Raw genomic sequence first — 21394 nt, 5'->3', positions numbered from 1 at the left:
GGCTTCGTCAGTCTGAGGCCTAGCCTCTTGGACGAGGGGCGAAACGTTTCTTTTTAACAAAAAAAACGAAGTCCAGATGACATGATTCAACCTTTTTTGTTGTTATATACCTGGATGACTGAGAAAACAAACTTTGTGTCTATGTTTAGCTGTTTTGGTCACAAACACTCAAAATTTCATTAGACAATAAAATAAATTTAGCCTTTTTTCACACAACTCTGAGTCACCAACTCGTCTCCAGCAGTCGCAGCTCAGTAACAAACTACCTTTAGCTCATTGATCCAGTTGAAATTAAACATTGTTTTTCCAAATGGAGATTGCTGAAAGACCTATCTACAGCAGGTGAGATATGAACTGTTCAAAACTGAACTCCACTGCAAAGATCTGCTTTAAGATTTAGTCAAAACATGTCATTATTCAGAACGGGCACTAAGAACAAGCTAAAGTTTGCTCTAAGGGCTCAGATGGTGCAGCGCCTTTGAAAACACCAACAGTAGAGCCTCACAGATTGTGTTGCATCATCCTTTTTTTTTTTGTTCAGACCACTTGAAAAAACAAAACGGGCAGGCTTTAAGTAGAGCATCAGTTACCAAAAATAAAGGAACCATAACGGACATGAGTTCAGGTCTCACAGTTCTGAAAGCTGGGACTTCCTGCTCTGCAGAATGAATTGAATTGTTTCTCGCTGCTGCAAAAGACCGTCTCCTTTTTATCCCGCAGTTCAGTGGAGTTTTGTGAAGCAGTGGGGGAGCTAAACCCAGAGACGGTAGCACTATTCATCATTTTATCACATCTGACAGCTAAATGCCAAATAAAGGCTCTTTTGATCTTGCAGGTGAACAGAACAATCGTAAAAAAAAAAAAGGAATGAAAGAAAAAAAGAGGATTTGGGAGGAAAAGATGAGAAGAAAAGAATTTGTTTTCTAAAGACTGCACGACTTAAAGGGAAATCTAAGTTCCCTTGTTAAGTTGAAGGCTGTGTAAAAACATCACTTTTTTTTTTTTTTACGGGGAGAACACCAAGCAGCCGGCGAGTGAACGCATCAACACTTTGTCAGACCACTACAAATCTGCGCCTGGGGGCCACGTCTTTTCAGCCACCTTACGCTGACAGACACTGTGTGGTCTATTTTATGACGGAGCCGCCTCTGAAGGCAACAACTCATGTGTGACTCGGCTGCAGTATTAATATCACAGCCTCCTCTCAAACCTCCGACACAACACTGGAACATATTTATGCTCACGCACGAGCCCAAACAAACTCAGAGGCTGTTTGTCTTTGTCACTGGATACAGTGGACCAAAAGGCTGCTGGGATTAGGCAATAATCTGCTGCTCCGGATGAATAACAAGCAGTGTTTATGTCATCCAGCCGCTGAGGATGAGATGGTGCCCTGGAGTGGGTGTGAAGCTCTCTAACACACCTCAAACACCACTGAGACTTAATCAGGGCTGTTTATTGTCTCTGCCTGCCATGCTCACTGTGAGGAAATGGCTTGTAAAAATATGACTCTTTTTTTTTTTTGGAGGAACTGCTCCATCAGGGCAGAGTGAGCTCAGCTTTGTCATAAAACTGTACAAAATACAGAAAATACTTCTTCCTTTTGTTTCAAGAAGTTAACAGTCTCAAGCGGCTGATTTTCCAGTCTGCGGTGGACTTTAAAGTAGATCTCCTCTTTTAACTTGTACATTTATGTGCCCCGCTCATCCATGCAACAGCTGAAAGAAAGCGTGCATTTTCTCCTGCAGGCTTTTCAACAGATGAGCGTTTTGAAGAAGTGTGTGGAGGGTGGGTGGGTGGGTGGGAGTGCAGATGCCGGGTGCAAGAAGTCACGCAACATTTAGTGACAATGAGCCATGCCGCGCTGAGGAAGCAGCAGCGGACGTTGTTCGCTTTTTATAAAAGTTCACCGGAGTTGTTTGACTTTTCTCGAAGAGCTAAAGAAAAAGTGGAATAAAGGCACGAACCAGCGGAGAAAAGCGTTATTTTAGAGGCCTTTTGTGGGTTTTACAGAATATAGTTTTTCTAATAAAACACTTTAAGAACAGCAAAAGAAAAATGCACTAACACACGAGGAACAAAGTCTGTTCTACTGACAACACAAGGAGCTCCATGATCACAGGAATAAAAGTGATTATTCGAGTTGCTCCAAACAGCTCCTGGACGTCTCCAACAGGCTGGAGATCCTCTCTGAAGAGCTCCCCATAAAACCCCACTTTTAACGACTCAGGCTGATTTATTTGACTTATTGTGCGTTAAGTGTCCCATTCTCTCTCCCCTCCTTAAAAAAAAGAACCCTCTTAGCAAATGATGTCAGTGTGAAGCAAGCCCCCATGCTCACCATGTGTTAAAGGAATTATGGCCTGACTTGTTGAAATGCAGCCTCCTGGGATGATGAGCTCCTCTCTGCAGGGATACAAGTCCAACTGCAGCAGGAGGACATCAATAACCCGAGCTGTCAGGCAGACAAAGTGGCATTTGTACTTTTTTTTTCCTTAAATACATCCACAAATCAAATCTGAGGATGAAGAATTTAGAAGGAATCCCAAATGAGGCTCTTATTATTATATTGTGTGAAACACACTCAGTGCAGGCTCTGTATTATTATTGACTGGGTTTAAAACACAGTATTTGAATTATCATCCATCTGAAGTAGTTTTACCGTTTGTATATTATTATTTTTTTCCATTATATGTCTAAAATATTATTTAGTAAGTATGTTTGGTGAGGTTTAATTCACATTTATGACTTTATTTTACGCATCCTCTTGGATTATCATTAATATCTATTTCACTTTGAAATGTTTGCAGGCTGATGGCGGTTTAAATGAAGGAATACAACATTTTTAAAGTCCCGTTTACACCGAGGTCTCCTGCAGACTGTGGGGAGCTCCGACCCTCATCCAGCAGCGAGACCTTGTGCGCATCCAACTTACGTGTGGACAGGGACAGCGCGCCGGGGGGGTGCAGGCTGAGCAGGAGCAGGCAGAGGTCCAACACACGGCTCATTGTTTCCTGCTTCTCTCTTCTCCCCAGCAGAAGGACTCCTCGTCCTCGTGTTGTTGTTTCTGTCGCCGAGGCTCCCTCCGCGATCCGACGCACAAGTTTTTACGCACCGCCGAGCCAGGGAGAGGACCTGGGGTGTGTGTGGGGGGGGGGGGGGAAACGGCTTAAAATCCCGGATTTTATTAACAAGACAAGTCTGAGGAGAGACAGGGGCGATCTAACTGTGTGACCCGATGAGGGGGGAGAAAAGAAACGTTCCTCTCAGCTGAAGTGGAGCCTGGGAGCGTGAACGCGTCACGTTTACTTCACTGGTTTTCCTTTAATGCTTCCTGCAGACAAATCACGCACAAGTTCATACTTTCTAAGCCCCTCCTCTCTCTGTCTTCCCACACAGTCGCCAGTCATTCTTCCCCCCTTCTTCCCTTCTTCCCGTCCTTTCCCTGCTCTTCCCCCCCTCCAGTGATGGGTCAGAACCATTCACTTTCACTGAATCACTGCGTTTCTCTGCAAAAACCTCAGGTCTGCACATTTTCCCAACAGGAGGCTGTTGAGTCAGAGTTACAGGAAGGCTGCCAAGTTTCAACTCTTTCTTTTTTTTATTACCTTCATTGTCAATATTTGGCTTTTTTTTTTTTTTTTTCTACATCAAAACAATAATGTTCCTGTTTTAATTGCTTTTAATAAAGTTTTAAGTCTCTAATAAATAACCTAAAATCTTATTATACCCACATCCGTCCATAAAGTCTTCTATAATTTTTTTAAGTAATGTTTGACTCCAATATCTGGTTTGTCCTAATGCCTAATTAATTAATTAATTACTGTAGTCCTACTTATATACTTGAAGTCAATACGGCTTTGGATCAAAACGATCATATTGAAAGAAATAACTGCAGTTGATAATAAAAACTGCTGCTGGCGTGTTGGTTAATATTTAAAAAAAGCTTTGGACACAATAATTCATGATGTAGTGATGAAAAAGCTGGAACATACAGGATTAGAGTGATCGTGTTACAATGTGTTAGAAGTTATTTAAGTGGCAGACAACAGGATGTGAAACTGGGAAGTGTGTGTCCCCAGTGTTTGGACACGGCTTGTGGGGTTCCGCAGGGGTCAGTTTTGGGTCCTAAATTATTTATAATGTCTTTAAATGATATGCAAAATATCTGGAGTTATGAAATTTGCAATGTTTGCTGAAATTTATTTTTGGTTGGATATACTTTATTACGGTTGTTAAACGATATCACTGATTAAATGAAAAAGCTTTAAAAAAATATGGTTTGATTGTGACAAATGTGAGCAAAACCCAAATAATCCTGTTTGGGCACTAAACTGGGTAAGGAACTGAAAATACAGATGACGTGATTGTTGAAATGGTACACAGTTACATTTATTGGTGTGTTTGATGATACGCTGAACTGGAAACCTCACATCAGATACAATCAAAATAAAATATCCATGAGTATTTCTTTATAGAACAAAACTAAATGCCTGTATCATGTCATCTGGACTTCGTTTTTTTGTTAAAAAGAAACGTTTCGCCCCTCATCCAAGAGGCTTCGTCAGTCTGAGGCCTAGCCATCTGGTATTACCCAGAAGCCACCCTGACTCTTGTGTTTCAAGCCTGCCTCAGATACCCCTGAGGTCTGGCCTTTTCACTAATGGTTTCAAAAACACAAAGTTTGTTTTCTCAGTCATCCAGGTATATAACAACAAAAAAGGTTGAATCATGTCATCTGGACTTCGCTTTTTTTTTTTTTTTTTTTTTTTTTTGGACATGATTCAACCTTTTTTGTTGTTATATACCTGGATGACTGAGAAAACAAACTTTGTGTAAATGCCTGTATGTGCTGGATGGGAAAGCACTCCACATTTTGTACTGTTGCTTAGTTTTACCATATTTAAAGTTTGAGGAAATACTGTACAAAACAACTTTACAGTCACTAAACCTACTTCAAACAAGAGCATTAAGAGTAATTAACAAAGTAAATGGTAAATGGACTGTACTTGTATATCACCTTTCTATCTTGTCAAGACACTCAAAGCTCTTTACAATCTGTGCCTTATTTACCCATTCATACAGCTCTATACTAGATCTCTACAAAGAATATTCAGAGCTTTATCACATTCAGACACCGATGGGACACATCAGAGGCAATGGGGGGTTCAGTGTTTTGCCCAGGAACACTTCAGCATGACTGCTGGTGGAATTGAACCCCTAACTTTTGCATTAGAGGACGACTGCTCTAACCACTCAGCCGCAGCCGCACCTGGATCTGTAAAGTCTGGATCATACACACAATTCATACAATCAAACTCATGGACATAGTTAAATTACAAACAGTTCCAATAATGTACAAAGCTCAAAATAACCAAACGCCTGAAAATATTTAATAACTGTTGAAGAGAAGGGAAAATGTTTATGAGTCTAGAAGTATATATGGAACAAAGATGATTCTGTCTGTGTGGTGAAGCTTTAGAGCAGGATGAATGTGGAGCTGGAGCAAAGTCCGAACATGGAGCCGTTTAAAACACGTTATATGATTATAGATGAATAACAGACTTAAATAATCATTATTGTTACTGTCACCTATTGTCATTGTTTACTTCACTGTACGTATAATTGTCTTAAAATGACAATCAAAGGGGTTCTAGTTTTTGGAACGCACATTATTTATTAATGATTATTATTTACTTCTTTTTTTTTTCCTTTTTACTTCTTTAATAGTTGTTTGGGTTCATAAATTTGAAGAAAATTTGTTTGCTTTCTTTTTTTGATGAAAGTGAAGTGACGGGTCACAGGAGAAGGGGTGGGCTAATATAAGAGCATACGTCTTCCTACTCCTTTGAGCGTAGGAATATTGTAGATTAGTAAATATTTCTGTAATTAACTGTTGTTACATTCAATTCATTTAAGAAAGAAACAGAAAAAAAAAAACCTCAGAGAAAAGAATATTTAAAAAAAAAGATTTCCAAAGCCCTAAACAACCCCAGGAGTTGATGGAATGAATGGAAGGAATATGGGACATGTGTAAATCTACCAAGAGCAGTCCATCCTCGCAAACTGAGCTTCTTTGCTGGAAATAAAAAGTGTGAGAGACCACCAAGACACAGTGACCACTCTGGAGGAGTTACAAGCTTCAGCTGGCGAGAAATAGACTGAGCATACAACAACTGTTGCCCAGGTTCTTCACCAAGCTTTACTGGAGAGTGGCAGAATAAAGCTGCTGTTAAAGAAAACACATTTAATCTGACCAGTCTCTAAACATCTTAGAATAACTTCAGTGGACACTTATACAAGATTTACAACAGAGATCTAAATAAAGAAGTTCAGTCTGGTCCTCTGGACATTCAAACGTTTGAATGTCCAGAGGACCAGACTGAACTTTTGTAGATTTTTCTACCTGGATGCATCAGGACTTTTACAACAGAGTGTGTTCATGTTTTTGACTACATGAGAAGCATGGAGGGTCTCAGTCTCCTGGTGTGAATCTCAACAGGTTTTGTCGCTTGAATTATAAACATGTTTTTAAAAAACTGTGTCATATTCTTTTCACATAACAGTGACCTTCTCTCCAGTTTCCTCGCACATATAAAACCATGTAAATTGGTAACTAAACTGGGGAGGGCCAGAGCCCCCAATAAACTTTCTGCCTCCTTTAGCTTCCATATTTTACAGTATTTTTCAAATAGTTGCTATTTAATGAGTATGATAAAATATTCCTTTATTTTTTTACAAAGGTGAAGCACCCACACCTGCTTCCACCCTCATTTGCTCCACTCTGTGCCCTTGAGCAAGGCTCTTAACCCCCACCATGTGCTCCCCCGGGCACCCTAGATAGCAGCTCTGTGCTCCACACAGAGGGCTGTGGCAGCTTGGTGGTCTGTGGTCGTGTCAGGAAGAACATCCGGTGTAAAAACAGTTAAGTCTTCGTGCGAGTTAGTTCACTGCGACGACCCCAGCAGCCGAAAGAAGAAAGTAATGATTTGGTCACGCCACAAGCGGCCCCTTCTGGCTGTCACTTTGAAAACTAGGAAGGCAATTTTGACGACATCCTAAAGCACTGGATATGGAACTCCAAAATTATTACAAGTATCTAATAGGCAACAATAAAAAGAAAAACAGGAAGGGCATCCAACGCGTTGAATCTTTCATGCGACTGTGAAACCCGCCTGAAGAGGGGAACACACGAAAGAAACTTCCTTAATTACTTGAAAAAATATTAAAAGTGGTAACATTTTAAAAATATACCCCCCACCCCTTTTCAAAATACACCTGTTCAAGCCATAAAAAAAGCTACATTACCTTGAAAAAGGCGAAAAAGCAACAATCATTTCTGTTGAAATGCAACAAAATTTTAGAAACCTCAACAAAACAATTAAAAAAAAAAAAAACATTCAGGAGGCATTTCAGAGAATGCCACAATTTAAAGAAAAAAAACATATTGAAACGTGAAAAATGGAATTAAACACAACTCAAACCAGCTTTAATCAGACTTTTAATGGATGTAAGTGTGATGTGTTAATGATGTGATCACCGTTCACTTGAAATGAATCTGGATTTATGGTTTTAGGAGGGACACGAAGCGCCTGTTTGTCTTTGACACAGCTGCCATCAGATACAAATCTGTACTTTCTGAGATTAAATTCTTCAGGACAACAGGGATATAAGGGCAACTTTTATTTCCACAGAGGAGTTTCCATATATGTCAGAAGAAAACCAGTCAGGACCTCCGTGGGCGTCCACAGACAAAGAAGACAAGTGGGGGGGCGGGGTGGGGACGCAGCAGGGAGAGGAAACAACCATGTCAGGTCACATTGTGATTGAGAAATCCACCGGAGTTTGCCCGCTGAACAGAAACTGTCTTCATGTGCATCGTCTGAAGGAGCGCTGTGACTAATATTTGACTAATGTACGGGCGGAGACGTATACAAATGAGTCCTGCTCCTCCTCTTTCAGCGGAGGCAGCAGTGAGTCAGCAGGAGCCCAGGCAGAGAGTCAGGATAACAGCCGTGGTGACCTTTGGGTCCCTCTCCACAATGTCGGCCTTTCTCCCTCACTCTCTTGTTCCCGCTCGTACCCTGCAGTTACCGTCTGACAAATCGGAAAGGGATTTGGTGACAACCTCATGTCTCCGAAATCTGTTTCCGATAAACTCACTCAGTGCCACAGAAAGAAAAGCAGATTCATGATGACCGTTTAATTGTCACCATTTTGGCCCCAGTTACTAAAAAAATTAACTAAAGCCAGAAAGGCTCACTGGGAAATGAACATCTTGATGCTTGAGATTTCTACCTTTAATTCCAAACACTGCAGACAGAAAGTGCTGTGTATCAGTGTATGTTTGTGTACAATGATTAAATTAGTTAACCCATCACACCTGAGATACACAGGTGGAGCTGTGGGCAGCTATGTCCGGAGAGCAGTTGGGGATTGGGTGTCTTGCTCAGAGACACCACGACATGTGTGCATGGTGGGGAGTTGAGCTTTCGACTTTCTGGTCCCAAGTCGGCTGCCCTACCTCTACACCACAGCGGCCCCTCAACGGGGCGTACGGCACCTGATATTCCCAGGTGGTCTCCCATCAGGTACTAACCAGGCCCAACCCTGCTTAGCTTCCAAGACCAGATGAGATTGGGCGTGTTCAGGGTGGTATGGCCGTAAACTATAGGAGACTGAGTCTCGCTGGACTGCTCAGGCTGAACTACAGCGTCTATTCACGGGGGGTGGGGGGTGCGGATCACACTACTACTAGAGAGTTGCAGATGAAGCGATGAGAGGCAGCAAACAGCAAAACGATGGTGAAGCCTTCATGTAACAACACCAGCTCTGTGAGAAAACTGGGCCTTCGTGTTCTTTCTCTGGAACATGTTGAACGTTAACCTCATGTTTGAAAGGCTGGTTCTTTTCCTTGGAGAGCACAGGACCCCCCCCCCCCCCCCCCCACACACACACACACACACACACACACACACACACACACACTGCACAAACAAATCTCTTTGTGGCTTGTTTTCAGAACCCCTTGCTGCAGTAAAAAAAAATGCACATCTTACTTTGTTGGAATGTTTTATGCAGGTTCTGCCACAGAAGGAGTTTGTTTTCTGGGTAAAAAAACTTAATTTCATGGTTAATATGTGGGTTTTGTAACAACACTTTGTATGTTGTAGGATAAACTGTATTTAGGTTGTTCAGAGTCAGAGTCAGAGTTTCTTTATTGTCATTCACACCTCATGTAATACATGTGGTGGAGCGAAATTATGTACACAGGGTCCCAGTTACATCCAACAATAAAATGTATAAGAAAAACAGTAATAACATCTAAGATATGAACTAAGAAAAACATCAACTAAATATACACTAAGCACTCATAACATAAAACATTGAACATCAGCACAAACATGAACATGAGTCTGTGTGAGCAGATGTGCACGCATGAACACATCAACATGAAACAGATCAGCAGCAACATGAAACTGATCAGCAGCAACATGATATGGTTTTTCACAGTGATTATCCTGGTTAGAGATTCATGAGTCTAACAGCCTCAGGGTAGAAGCTGTTCCTCAGTCTAGTGGTTCTACACTTAATGCTCCTTAACCTCCTTCCTGAGGGGAGTGGGGCAAAAAGTGTGTGTGCTGGGTGAGTGGGGTCTTTCATGATGCAGGTGGCCCTCTTCCTGCATCTGGAGGTGTAGATGTCTGTGATGGTGGGGAGGCCGATTCCGACAGACTTCTGTGCAGCCTTCACCACTCTCTGCAAAGCTTTTCTTTCTGCAGCTGTGCAGCCTCCATGCCACACGTTGATGCTGGAGCACAGGATGCTCTCCACTGCAACATTTTTTTCCAAAGGGCCATATCAAGGCGTTTAAAGCAATCAAAGGGCCGCATAGAGAATTGAAACATTTTCTTTCAGAATCAGAATCAGCTTTATTGTCATTGCACCGAAGCACAACAAAATTACATTTCACTACAGCCCGTCCGAGAAAACATAAACAAACAGACATGGGGAGACGGAGGTGTCTGAGGCTGCGGCCTCGGGAGGTGCTGCCCTTTTCGTTTAGATAAGGAAAACAGAAACACAAGGGGAGGTGAGGTGTAAAAAAAATCATATGTCACACTGTGTCCTAGATGGGACACAGTGTGAAAGTTGCAAAAAAAAAGACCTCGGAACAGAAACAGCATCATACTGATGACATCATAATACATTTGTGCATGAGGAAGGCCGATGAATGCGGTGAGTTGTCTGTGGACACTGCCGGATAGTTCCATAGTTCTGATAAGAGATGGTGCAGTGTCTATCAGCCGGCTCAGCTCTGATACAGGTCCACAGATGTCCTCGGGAAGGGAGTGGGTAGGGGAGGAGGAAAGCAGAGCTTTTTGTTCACATAAAATCCAGGAGAGTTTGAGATAGTTGACCAATTTAAGGCCAAGTAGGGGAACAACAATTATTTTGGATCAGGCCTACTCTGCTTGATTTCTGTCTGTCTTCATAATCTACTGGTACGTCTCAATGGTGACTCCAAACAGCCAAATTTTGTGGTCAACACCACCGGGCCGAGCTTGTAGCTTCTCCAAGGTCGATTATCTGTACGACAGATAATCTAGAATACCTTTTTCAGGCTTTCTCTTATTGAAGCATAGTTAGCGTGCTTTATAAAATCTTCTGTCCAATATCCTTTAAGAATATAAGACATCTTCTGTAAACTGGCTCTTGTTACATTACATGGTAGCTTAACATGTTATTCATGTTAGCGGAAATATGCACAACAAACATGTATTTGTGTTTCTAAGTCTTGGAGGTTCAGTCTAATTCTGGGATCACAATTATTTAAAAAACGTTTTTTTCTTTAAGTTTTGCATAAGAAGTTTAATTTAAATTTATTTAAGTCTTGTTGATAAATCACTGTTTTGTTGTTCTTTTGAACTTGGGACATTGGAGGCTTGATGGAAATTGTCCAAGGGCCACTTTTGGCCCGTGGGCTTTAAGTTGCCCAAGTCTGGTTTAGGAGGTCGTTTGCACGAGATCAGATTCTGTGAATACACAAAAGTTTTTCATTATTTTAATTTTGTGTCCTTATAGAAATGGAATTTTAGGAGACTGTAAACCATCAACCTTTTTAAACGAGTTCCTGGATAAAAAAACCAAAAACAAAACAACTCAACAATGTCCTCACACGTAGAGGGCCAAAACATAACTTTTTGAAAACAATGGATGTTACAGCCCCACCCCTCATCTGACCCACTAACAGAGAACTTCCTCACATGTTATCGTGTTTACGTTTCACATCCAGAGTGCAAACCTTTTGTGAATGCTCCACACCTTGTTTCCTGTTTTTGGTGTATTTCCATGGCAGCACTGCAGCACCACAGACAGGCCTGGTTACAACAGCGTTTTCTGTGGTTTTTGGTGTTTCCGTGTGGACAAAGACTTTTTTAGAAACTTTGCTGGTTTATCAAGGATGTTTTTAGATTTTGAACTATTTTCTCAGTTCACACAAATCTAAAAAAGCCGAGAACAATTGTATCTACTGTTAATAATTTTGGATGTGGTTTTCTCAAAATTACCAGTTAATAATCCTGTTATGTTGTAATACCGAAGCAAATTCGATCTCATCTCTAATCATGTTATGACATTTTCAGATCATAGTTGATGCTCTTCTGTGTGATATTTTTAGCCTAAATCAGTTTACAGCCAAGTAACCCTTTAGCTTAGGTGTAAAATAATTTGTAGTTATTGTGAGAAAAAAGCTTTCACAAGTTATAGGTTAAAACGAATAGATGTCAACTTGTTATCTCAATAAAACAGCCTTTGCTGTATTCAGATGAATGACTTTAACAACTTTTTAGTGTGTTACTTTGAGATAATGTCATGATAGATTTCTGATCATGTCCTGTCTTGGCTTCTAATAAATGCTGAAATAATCACAGAATGGTGAGAATATCTCCTTTAACAACATAAAAATACAACAAAAGGTTCAACCCTAGCTTGGCTAAAGATTTTGCCCAAACAATTGCAATTTGTTTAAAGTTTTCAGTTTTTTATTCATAATTTGAGCATATAATGAACATTATACTGCAATAGGATAAGCATTATTTGTAATACTGTATATATAATGACAATATAGCTATCTTTAAGTTAAATGAAATCAGGTAAAACAGCCTCATTGTTGGTTTGGCTTCCAGGTTACAAATTGCTGCACTATTACCAAATTTTCCACATTTTTAGTTCAAAAATTACATTATTTTTAAAGTCTCTCTTATTTTATCTAAAAACTGTTTTTGTGTGGACGAGAGGAGAAAAATCTCCAGTTTGAAACAAATCCTTGTAAATGTTAATGAGGTCTGCTTAAATAATCAGCCAAGAGACAAATGAAACACGTTTAATTCCAAACTTTTAAAAGTGAAAAAGAATTGTCAATATTATCAATAAATAAACTTCTTTTTGTTTTGTTTTTAACCACAAAGCAAATTTAAACCAGTAACAAATTTACAACCAGAGATGAGCCAGGAGTTTAAGGAAATGCAGAGTGGTAACTTTAGATAATGATGCTCCTTTGTGTTTTTACATAATGTAACCAGCAGGAAGTTGCATCATCACATAATTAAACAGGAAATAGGTGCAGTCCTCAAATTTTCACATTTCAGTGTTCATTATAACCAGTTATTTATAAGTGATTGTAAATCTCTAAAAAAAAAAATAATTGCGAGACATTCTTGTAAAATAAAAATATTAAACAAAAATCAAAAAACTTCATGCACAATCCAACAATTTTCAGTCAGGTCATCTGGATAGTTTCCTTTTTTTGCTGAAACATTTCACCTTCCATCCAGAAGGCTTCATCAGTCAAGGAAACACAAAACTGATTCTTCCCCCAAACAGCTTACTCCAAAGTTTAACAAACCAGTTATGTTGGTGCTAAGATGGTGTCTTTGGCACGCCCCCTCCTCTGGAGCCAGCCCTCTTCCTCATCGACAGTCATGTCAAACTGGTTCAAAACCAACAAAGTCCATGCTCAATAATCCAGGTATACAATCCAACAATTTTCAATCAGGTCATCTGGACAGTTTTTTTTTTTTTTGCTGAAACATTTCACCTTCCAGATGACCTGACTGAAAATTGTTGGATTAAACAACAATATTTTCTAAACTCATTTTTGGTCAGAGAAGATATAATTAAAGTTTTTTGTTTGTTTGTTTTATTAAAAAGCTTAAATTAAAGGGGTTCATTGGCTGCTGAAACGTGTTAAACTAAAAGCTGAAACTGATATGTTAAAGCTAAAAGAAGCAGAACACTAACTACAAGCCAAAAGTAGCATAAAACTAAGCGTACCAAACCACAGGCTAAAAGATAAAAGTAGTAAAGGCAGTAGCTTAAAAAGAACTAAAAGTAGCACAAGGCTAACTAAAAGCTAAAAGTTGCAAAACATTATAGCTAAAAGTTAAAATATGCAAAAAGCTAGCTACTGTAAATGTGGCAAAAGGCTAACTTAAAGCTAAAAGTGGCAAAAAGCTACTAGAAGACAAAAGTATCAAACAGTTATTAAAAGCTTAAAATATCAAAAGTCTAGTTAAGAGCTAAAAGAAGCAAAATAATAGCTAAAAGTTAGAAGTAACAGAAAAATAACTAGAAACAAAATATCTAAAGGCTAAAAAGGTAGCTAGCAGCTAAAAGTAGCAAAGGGATTTCTAGAAGTTAAAAAAAGAAGCTGGTTAAATTCTTAAAAGTAAGAAAAAGCTAATTAAATCTAAAAAAAAATACCCAAAGGCTAGCTAATAGTTTAAAAATAACCCTAAATAGTAGTTAAAAATGAAAAATAGCGCAAGGCTAACTGAAAGCCAAAAGTTGCAAAACATTAGCTACGCAAAAAGCTAGCTGAAAGAGGCAAGGGGCTTTCTAAAAGTCAAAAGCAGCAAATCTAGCTAAATGTGGCAAAAGGCTAACTAAAAGCTAAAAGTGGGAAAAAGCTACTTAGAAGATAAAAGCATCAAACAGTTGATTAAAAGATTAAAGTATCAAAAGGCTAGTTAAGACTCAAAGTAGCAGAATAGTAGCTATAACAGAACAAAAAACAACATATCTAAAGGCTAAAATGGTAGCTAGCAGAAAGCTGGCTAAAATCTTAAAGTAACAAAAAGCTAATTAAATCTAAAAGTAGCCAAAGGCTAGCTAAATGATAAAAGTAGCACAGGTAGCCAAAATATGGCAAGTAACATTAATCATATTTCAAAGAGAACAATGTTTTTGAAGAAAGTAAAAAGAATCGAATGTATTTTGATTGGGAAAATATTTTAAATAAGGTCATATATCGTATTTTTCAAAGTATGAAAAAGATACAAAATCTAAAAACGACAAAAGGAGGAGAGCTCTGAAGGGAAAGGCAGCAAACAATCAGAGAGCTGGATGACGAAAAGTAAGAGACGGGGAGAAAAGACAACGGAGATGTTTGAGAGGCAGAAAGAGGGGGAATCAAGAGAGACAGACAGATGGACAGACAGACAGAGGGAGGGAGGGAGGGTGAAGGAGGGAGTAATCAAGGAGAATCAAGACGTTTCCTCTGTAATACCCACAGGCCTCGGCTGAGCCCCAGCTCCACAATCCTCGCTGATTGAAGCGAAGGGTTTGTTTGAAGAGGAGGTCAAGACCATCAGTACCTTGTTAAGGAAAAGTTGTGTCCAGAGGAATGAAGGGCTGACTCCTTCCTGAGGAATTCATCGGGGGATAGTGGGTTTGTGTGTGTGTCATTGTGAGGAAACCAGAGAACACTAACGCTGGAGAATCCATTTTCTGCTTTCTGTGTGAGAGAAAGGAAAAGTCCGACGGCTTGTTGTGTGTTTACAGTCATTAAAGAGGAGCAGACAGGACGAGGACTCAGACGGGGCGTTTATGACGGACCCATCGACCCCCTCCTTACATACTTTCTAAAGCCAGGATAACAGCGCTGGCATTCGCCGCAATAATGCATGACAGATGTACGTCAACTGTGCTCTTGTTCTATCTCTTGGCCTGAGGTTCTCCCTTATTTTACTTCTTCTTCTGCCTCCTCCCATCTGGACCCAACGTGTTGTCACTAATGAGCATGAAGGAGCAGAAAAAAAAGGGCAATTAAACTCAGAAAGATGGGATTATGCTTTCGTTTGATGGAATCTCCTCTTTTGAAGATTAAGCGCTCGGTCTTTAAAGTGCAAATCTTCACCGGGGCTGGCAGCTTTGTGCTCGCCTTGAATCGCACGCAACAACGTCCACCTTTTCTCAGAGAACTGAAAAGGAGCTTAAAGATGAAAACACAGCTGGATGTTTTAGAACATTTATCGATGGACGTGTCTTCGTTCATCAGCTGAGTTTTATTTATGGAAGGTCTATTAGACAAACTACTGTGATTTCCGGACTAATGAGCCTGAATATAAGTCGTGCCCAATAAATTTAAAAAGAAACAAAGTTTAATATATAAGCCACAGGGTGTCCACGTTGTAACATGAGATATTTACACAGAAAGCTTGTTTTTTTTTACTTTTAATTAAATACATACCATGCCCCCAGGGAGGGGGGGGGCACAATGGGGAGGGAGAAGGGGGGGGACCAAGTTTCATTGGTCCATTGTGACCTGTTCTGTAATTTCATTGGTCAGATTTATTTATTTAATCTTTATTTATACAGGTAGTTTCACTGAGTCACAAGGACCCACCCCCCAAGAGAGGTGTGTATTGGGCCGCTATGTGAGCACCCGGGTGTGACGAGGCTAAATGTTTTGGCAGCATGAAGCTCATTGGTCCATCAAAAAAAATTTAAATAAATTAGCCGCAGTATTGTATAAGCCACAAGGTTCAAAGCGTGTGAAAAAAAGTGGCGGCTTATAGTCCGGAAATTACGGTAAATTTAATCAAAGCGAATAAAAGTTTAGGCCAAGCATTCTATAAATGAATGCACGTTGCCCGCCACCTTTCATGACAGAAATTGAGAGTAGGATCGTCTGGCATTTGAGCCTTGCTGGTTTAATTCCAGAATGCAATACAGCAAAACATCCCTCAGCGCATGTATTTGGAGTGACTCTCATCTACTGCCACACCAAACTGAAGTTCAGTATCCATAAAATGAATGGAGTTATTCTTATTTTTGTGTTTAATGAGATTCCCAACCTGTGGCAGCCATCCTTCATTAAATTAACTCCAAACGTTAAAGAGTTGTAGATTTCCACTCACCGATTACTTTCTGATAGTTTCAATAAGGACATCCTTGTTAAAGAGATTAATCATCTCAGTGGATTTCTTTCCTGGTAAAATGAAGGTTTCAAAAATAAAATAAAATCCGTTCAGTGTTTCATGAAACGTGTTTCTAACAATCAAACAGTGGATGACTCTAACCAGTGGTGTAGTCTACATTGTTGTAGTGGGTATACTGCGTTTAGAAACCAAAGTACACAGGTTAATACAATGTAATCGTCAATTTATTTAGATTTTTAAGCATATTGAATATTTCAAAAATTCACTGATGCTTATATTTGAATAAATATACAAGAAACTTTGTACAACAGTTGGCTTTGTATTAAAAACATTATAGAATTTACAAAACAGCATCAAAGCAAAATATGTTCAAGTATTAAGTAGTAAGTACAGAAGCATTAATTATACAATAATTCATTGGATAAGCAAATGTAATAAACAAGCGCTGCATATAGACAGATTATTACGGAAGAGTTTAACTGCAGTTTAACGTATCAACACGTGCCTAATGATATGTCACGTATCACTGGGCACTTTTAAGTGAGTATACTGAAATTATTTTCTAGTGGGTATACTCCGTATACCTGCATATCGCATAGACTATACCACTGACTATACCACTCGTTTAAAGTATGTGTTGTGGATGACTCTCAGCTACTACCACACCAAATTTTAGCTCAACATCGATAAAAGTGACCGAGTTACAGCAATCTTTATTTAGGCTAAGACTGATTAGTTGTCATCTTAAATCAGATTGACCTGAAACAATAGTCAGTTGTAGATGTACAACCAATGGATACCTCCCGAGAGTTGCATGAGATATTTTGCTAACAGACAAACACAGACACAATTATATGATAACCAACCTTTTGTGGCAGCAGGTGTTAATAATAATAATAAAGTATAATTATTCCTTTCTGCATCAATGTGCAGAGGATGTAAGTTTCAGCCCACAAGTGAGAGTGGTGTAAAGTCGTATGAAGCGTTGCGTGTGTGGAAGCAGCAGATGGCAGCACGTGCACGCTGGAGGAGAGGAGGAAGAGGCAGAACAGGAAAGTGTGAGGTGAATAGTGCTGTGTCACCATGCTGCTGCACTTTGCTTTGCACCACAGTGGACTCCACACTGGACACAGTGTTTCCTTATCTCGCTCGTACACGTGATCCGATCAAAACGACTGGAACAAAAGCTGCTCTTGGCTGGCATTTAGTGTTTCCGTTTACACAAAGTATTTTAAATCAGTTTTCATCCAGTATTTAAATTTAAGTTTTACTACTGCAGAAAACATTCGCTAGTAGAGTATCATAAAATGCGGCCAAAAAAAAACGTGTGCAATAAAGTCCATTATTGATCTAAAAGGTAGAGGTAGGGGATTATGTTTTTGCACATCTGTCTGTTAGCATGATATCTCACCAGACATATTTTGCTTAAACTTGCAAAAATTAATCATTGGAAGAACATTTACAAATGATTAACTTGTGGCGTCAACCCGATTCAAGATGGCCACCACTGCCAGATAAGCATAAAAAACACAACAATGGCTACAGCTGTCAGTTTTACAAGCGCTGAGCTATGATTTGGTGTTAGAAGCTGAGACTGATCCCCAGCACATGTTCCAGACCAGAGCACCACACATTACACAAGATGTTTGTTTCAAATTTTGCCATTACCTATAACAATAGTCATAAATAGCACCTTCTCATAGTGGGTCAACCAGTTTAATGGTGCTCAGATGGTTTCTGGAGTCCACCTTCTCCCCCGCCGACTCTGAGGCAGTCATGGCCAAAGTGGTTCAAAACATCAAAGTTCATGCTCAATAATCCAGGTAGAAAAATCCAAGAACGTTAATTCAGGTCCTCTGGATGATTTCTTTTTGTTGAAACGTTTCGTCTTTCACCCAAAAGACTTCATCAGGTTGACCCACTATGTGAAGGTGCTATTTATAAGAATCAGAATCAACTTTATTGTCATTACACAGTTAAGTACAGCAAAACGTTGTTCCATACAATCGTCTGAAGATAGACGGAAGTGTACCGGGGCTGCTGCTCCCTATGAGCGCTGCTCTTATCACTTAGACAAGAAAAGGGAAAGAAAACATGAGGAGACAAGGTCTAAAAAAGATCTCTCACACCGTGTCCTTGACACTGGTAAGGGAGCAAAAAATCTACCTCAGCAAGAAACATGGAGAGACAGGGGGACGACAAGACGGTGAGATAGTCCAAGAACACTTCCAGATAGTTTCCATAGTCCTGATAAAGATGATACAGTGTCTCTCAGCCGGTCGGGGGTGGGGGGTGTTGTAGGAGGACATTGTCTTGTTTCCATAACATCCAAGGAGAAATTGAGATAGTCAGCCTTCCAAGGCCAGAGCCAGATGCAGATTTCAACTTTGTTTTGGGGTCAGGCCAAGCGCTTTAATTTCCGCGTTTGCCTTTTACAGTCTCAATGTACGTCTCATTCATGGCGACTCTAAACAGCCGAATTGTGATTACTTACTTATAAGACTGAGTGTGTTGTGGCTCCGCGGACTGATGACGTCTTTTGGACGAAAGACGAAACATTTCAACAAGAAGAAACCGTCCAGTGGACCTGACTTAACTTTCTTGGATTTTTCTACCTGGATTATAGAGCATGAACTTTGACATCCTCTGAGAGTGACATCTCACGATGTTGCATAAAATTATGACGCTAGTTCCAGAGTTTGATCAGAATAGTTACAATGATGTCGTTTCTCACCACGCAGAAAGATGAACTTAGTCTCAAACTCCAGTGAGCTCAAAGAAGGCATTCATTTCTGTAAGTAATGAAGCTAACCAAACAAGCGTAAAACAGTAATAACTACAACACTTCATCAAATACTTTTAAATAGAAACATTTGCATTTCATTCTGCTGGTAACTAGTTTTTATACTGGAGAACAACATTGCTTTAGGTGTTTTTCTTTGTACTACAGTGCCTGTAATACCAGTCCAGTTTCTTTCAGCTTCTTGTTTTCAGACTTGAACAAAGTGGCCCTGGAATGTTTGGCATGTTTCTGTGACCATATGCTGAATACCTCACATTCAAGCTTATACAGCCTGCAAAAAAAACAATATTCAGTGTAGTCTGAGAAGTGTTTGGACATTGAAATCATCCCGAACCACTCCTTTCATTGCTCTTCTCTTGAAATGACTCATCATAGGTGCATCACTTTTACTACTGGAGTATGCCCATCTTGGTGCAAAAAGAGCACGTGCAGATCAAAGAACCAGAGAGAAAGGAAGAAAACATCTGGAGAAATGTGCAGTCTCATGACATATAATAGAAACAGGATAAGGAAGTGTAGAACTTTATACCTAACTAGGTAGATAGTGATTTTGCAAGTCGTCCTGGCATGTTGTGCGCAAGTTGCTTTGGTTTCTGTGTGTTTAGTGTTGCGCAACGTGACCAACAAACCACCACCCAGACTTGTTTGAAGTTTATAATCAACTATTTGTGGTGGATGCTCTGAGCAACACTTTTCTGTTTGTGCCAAACCCAAATCATTCACAGCTTAAACCTGGAGTTCCTCACGGTTGTGTTCTGGGGCACCTTTCTTTTATTTTAAAATATTGCCAGGGGTGCCAACAGAAAGAAGCTAATGTGGGGGTTGATGGCCACCCCTGTAAAATGTCTGCCCTTCTCCCACTGCTCCCCTACCCAGACTGTCTAGTCCTCCATATTCCTGAGCTTTTGTTTGGTGATGATTTTTAATTCTCCCTCACTATTTGAAATTAGTAGGACCTCATTAATACAAAAACACCATTTCTGAACAGTTAGTAGATACAAGACATTTTTACATTTAAAAAATAAAATAAAAAATTAAAATATAGTCACCTTGAATAAGAATAGCAGCTTTAACAGAATAAAAGACAGTAGAAAGCCAATGAACGCATAATAGTTTGACAACTATCTTATAAGGACACCTTTATAAAATATTGTTTATTGCTTGTGCATTAACAGTCATTTATAAAACACTGTTCATACACTGAAGCAAGCTCACTATTTGGTAAGATCAAATGTTGTAATTTAAGTCATTCAGGGAATACTAATTAACATCACTGGCCAACACAAATTTTATTTAATATGAATGCTCTTATTGTTTATGCAGATACCATTCTGACTGGTGTTTGCATTTTAAAATGCAAATTATGAAGCAATGGAACCTGAAATAGCTTTTGGGTTTAGTGTGTTGCCTTTTTAAAAACTGCAGCTGTTTTTTTTAAAAAGATTTATACATTTTAGGGCCACACAGTATCAGACTTTCTACAACAGGTCTGATTTTTGTCCTCAAGGTTTAAAGCGAACATTTAGAAACAGCTTGCAGCACTTCATATTGTGACAGTAACTGTAAATAACGCTTTCCAGGAACTGCTCTCCCATTTGGCCTAATTTCTTTTCCTATGTTTTGTTTGCTTGTTATGTAAAGAGACATAAAAAAGACATAATCACTTGTCCCGTGTTATTTATCTAAAGTTATATTTACATCCTTTTAATACCTGACAGACAGAGCAGAACAACACCATGACGTCAGCTGCCATTGTTTATCAGAAACACCTCATCGGATTCTTGTCAGAGTCTGAAGAAGGAGGAGCTTGAGTAATTTCCAATAAAAACATTTTTACTGATGACGACATTTTATTTTACATCTAGATCAGCAGGAATTGCTCATTTATCTGCTAAATTTAATAAGATGTGTGGTTGTATACACAATTCCAAACAATTAACAAAAGGAGATGCAATGGTGGACACAGCTAACCAAGAAGTTAGCTTCACTAACCCATATTCCGCCTATTAAAAAATTAACTTTGCTAACGCTAAACTGGTAAAAAATATTAGTGAAAGCTAACACTAAATCACCAAGACAACTGTCACGCAGTCTGCGCTTTTCATCTCCTTCCAGTTGAAGTTGCATCGACCAATCACGTCTTGTCACGTGTACATGTAGTCAGCCAATAGCGTGCCTAACGAACACCTTGAGACACGCCCACAACAGACAACGGAAGAATTAGCTAAAGATAATTCTTCTAACGGTTTCCAAATTTAGCAAAACTGCTAATTCACTAAACTAAACTAAAAATATTGTTGGCATTTTTATATTCTCAGTTATTATTTTTTATGGTTTATATATATATATATATATATATATATATATA

At 39.4% G+C, this 21394-nt stretch overlaps 1 protein-coding gene and 1 non-coding gene across 2 annotated transcripts in view; both read right to left on the bottom strand.

Moving 5' to 3' along the window:
• crlf1a (cytokine receptor-like factor 1a) overlaps positions 1–3107 on the bottom strand; it is a 23783-nt gene extending 20676 nt beyond the window's left edge. The window contains exon 1 of the mRNA XM_037695311.1: positions 2936–3107. Within this exon, the coding sequence (XP_037551239.1) occupies positions 2936–3008 (73 nt within the window). The 5' untranslated portion in view covers positions 3009–3107. The remainder of the gene's footprint in view (positions 1–2935) is intronic.
• A 5444-nt stretch (positions 3108–8551) lies between these two features.
• LOC119427927 lies at positions 8552–8669 on the bottom strand. The gene has a single exon (XR_005187667.1). It is a non-coding gene; the product is annotated as a 5S ribosomal RNA (ribosomal RNA).
• Positions 8670–21394: the final 12725 nt, after the last annotated feature.

This window comes from Nematolebias whitei, chromosome 21 (genome assembly GCF_014905685.2).
Source record: "Nematolebias whitei isolate Nwh7 chromosome 21, NemWhi1, whole genome shotgun sequence".
NCBI lineage: Eukaryota > Metazoa > Chordata > Actinopteri > Cyprinodontiformes > Rivulidae > Nematolebias > Nematolebias whitei.
The sequence above is the reverse complement of the archived record's forward strand: the minus strand, read 5'-3'. Positions and strand labels throughout refer to the sequence as shown.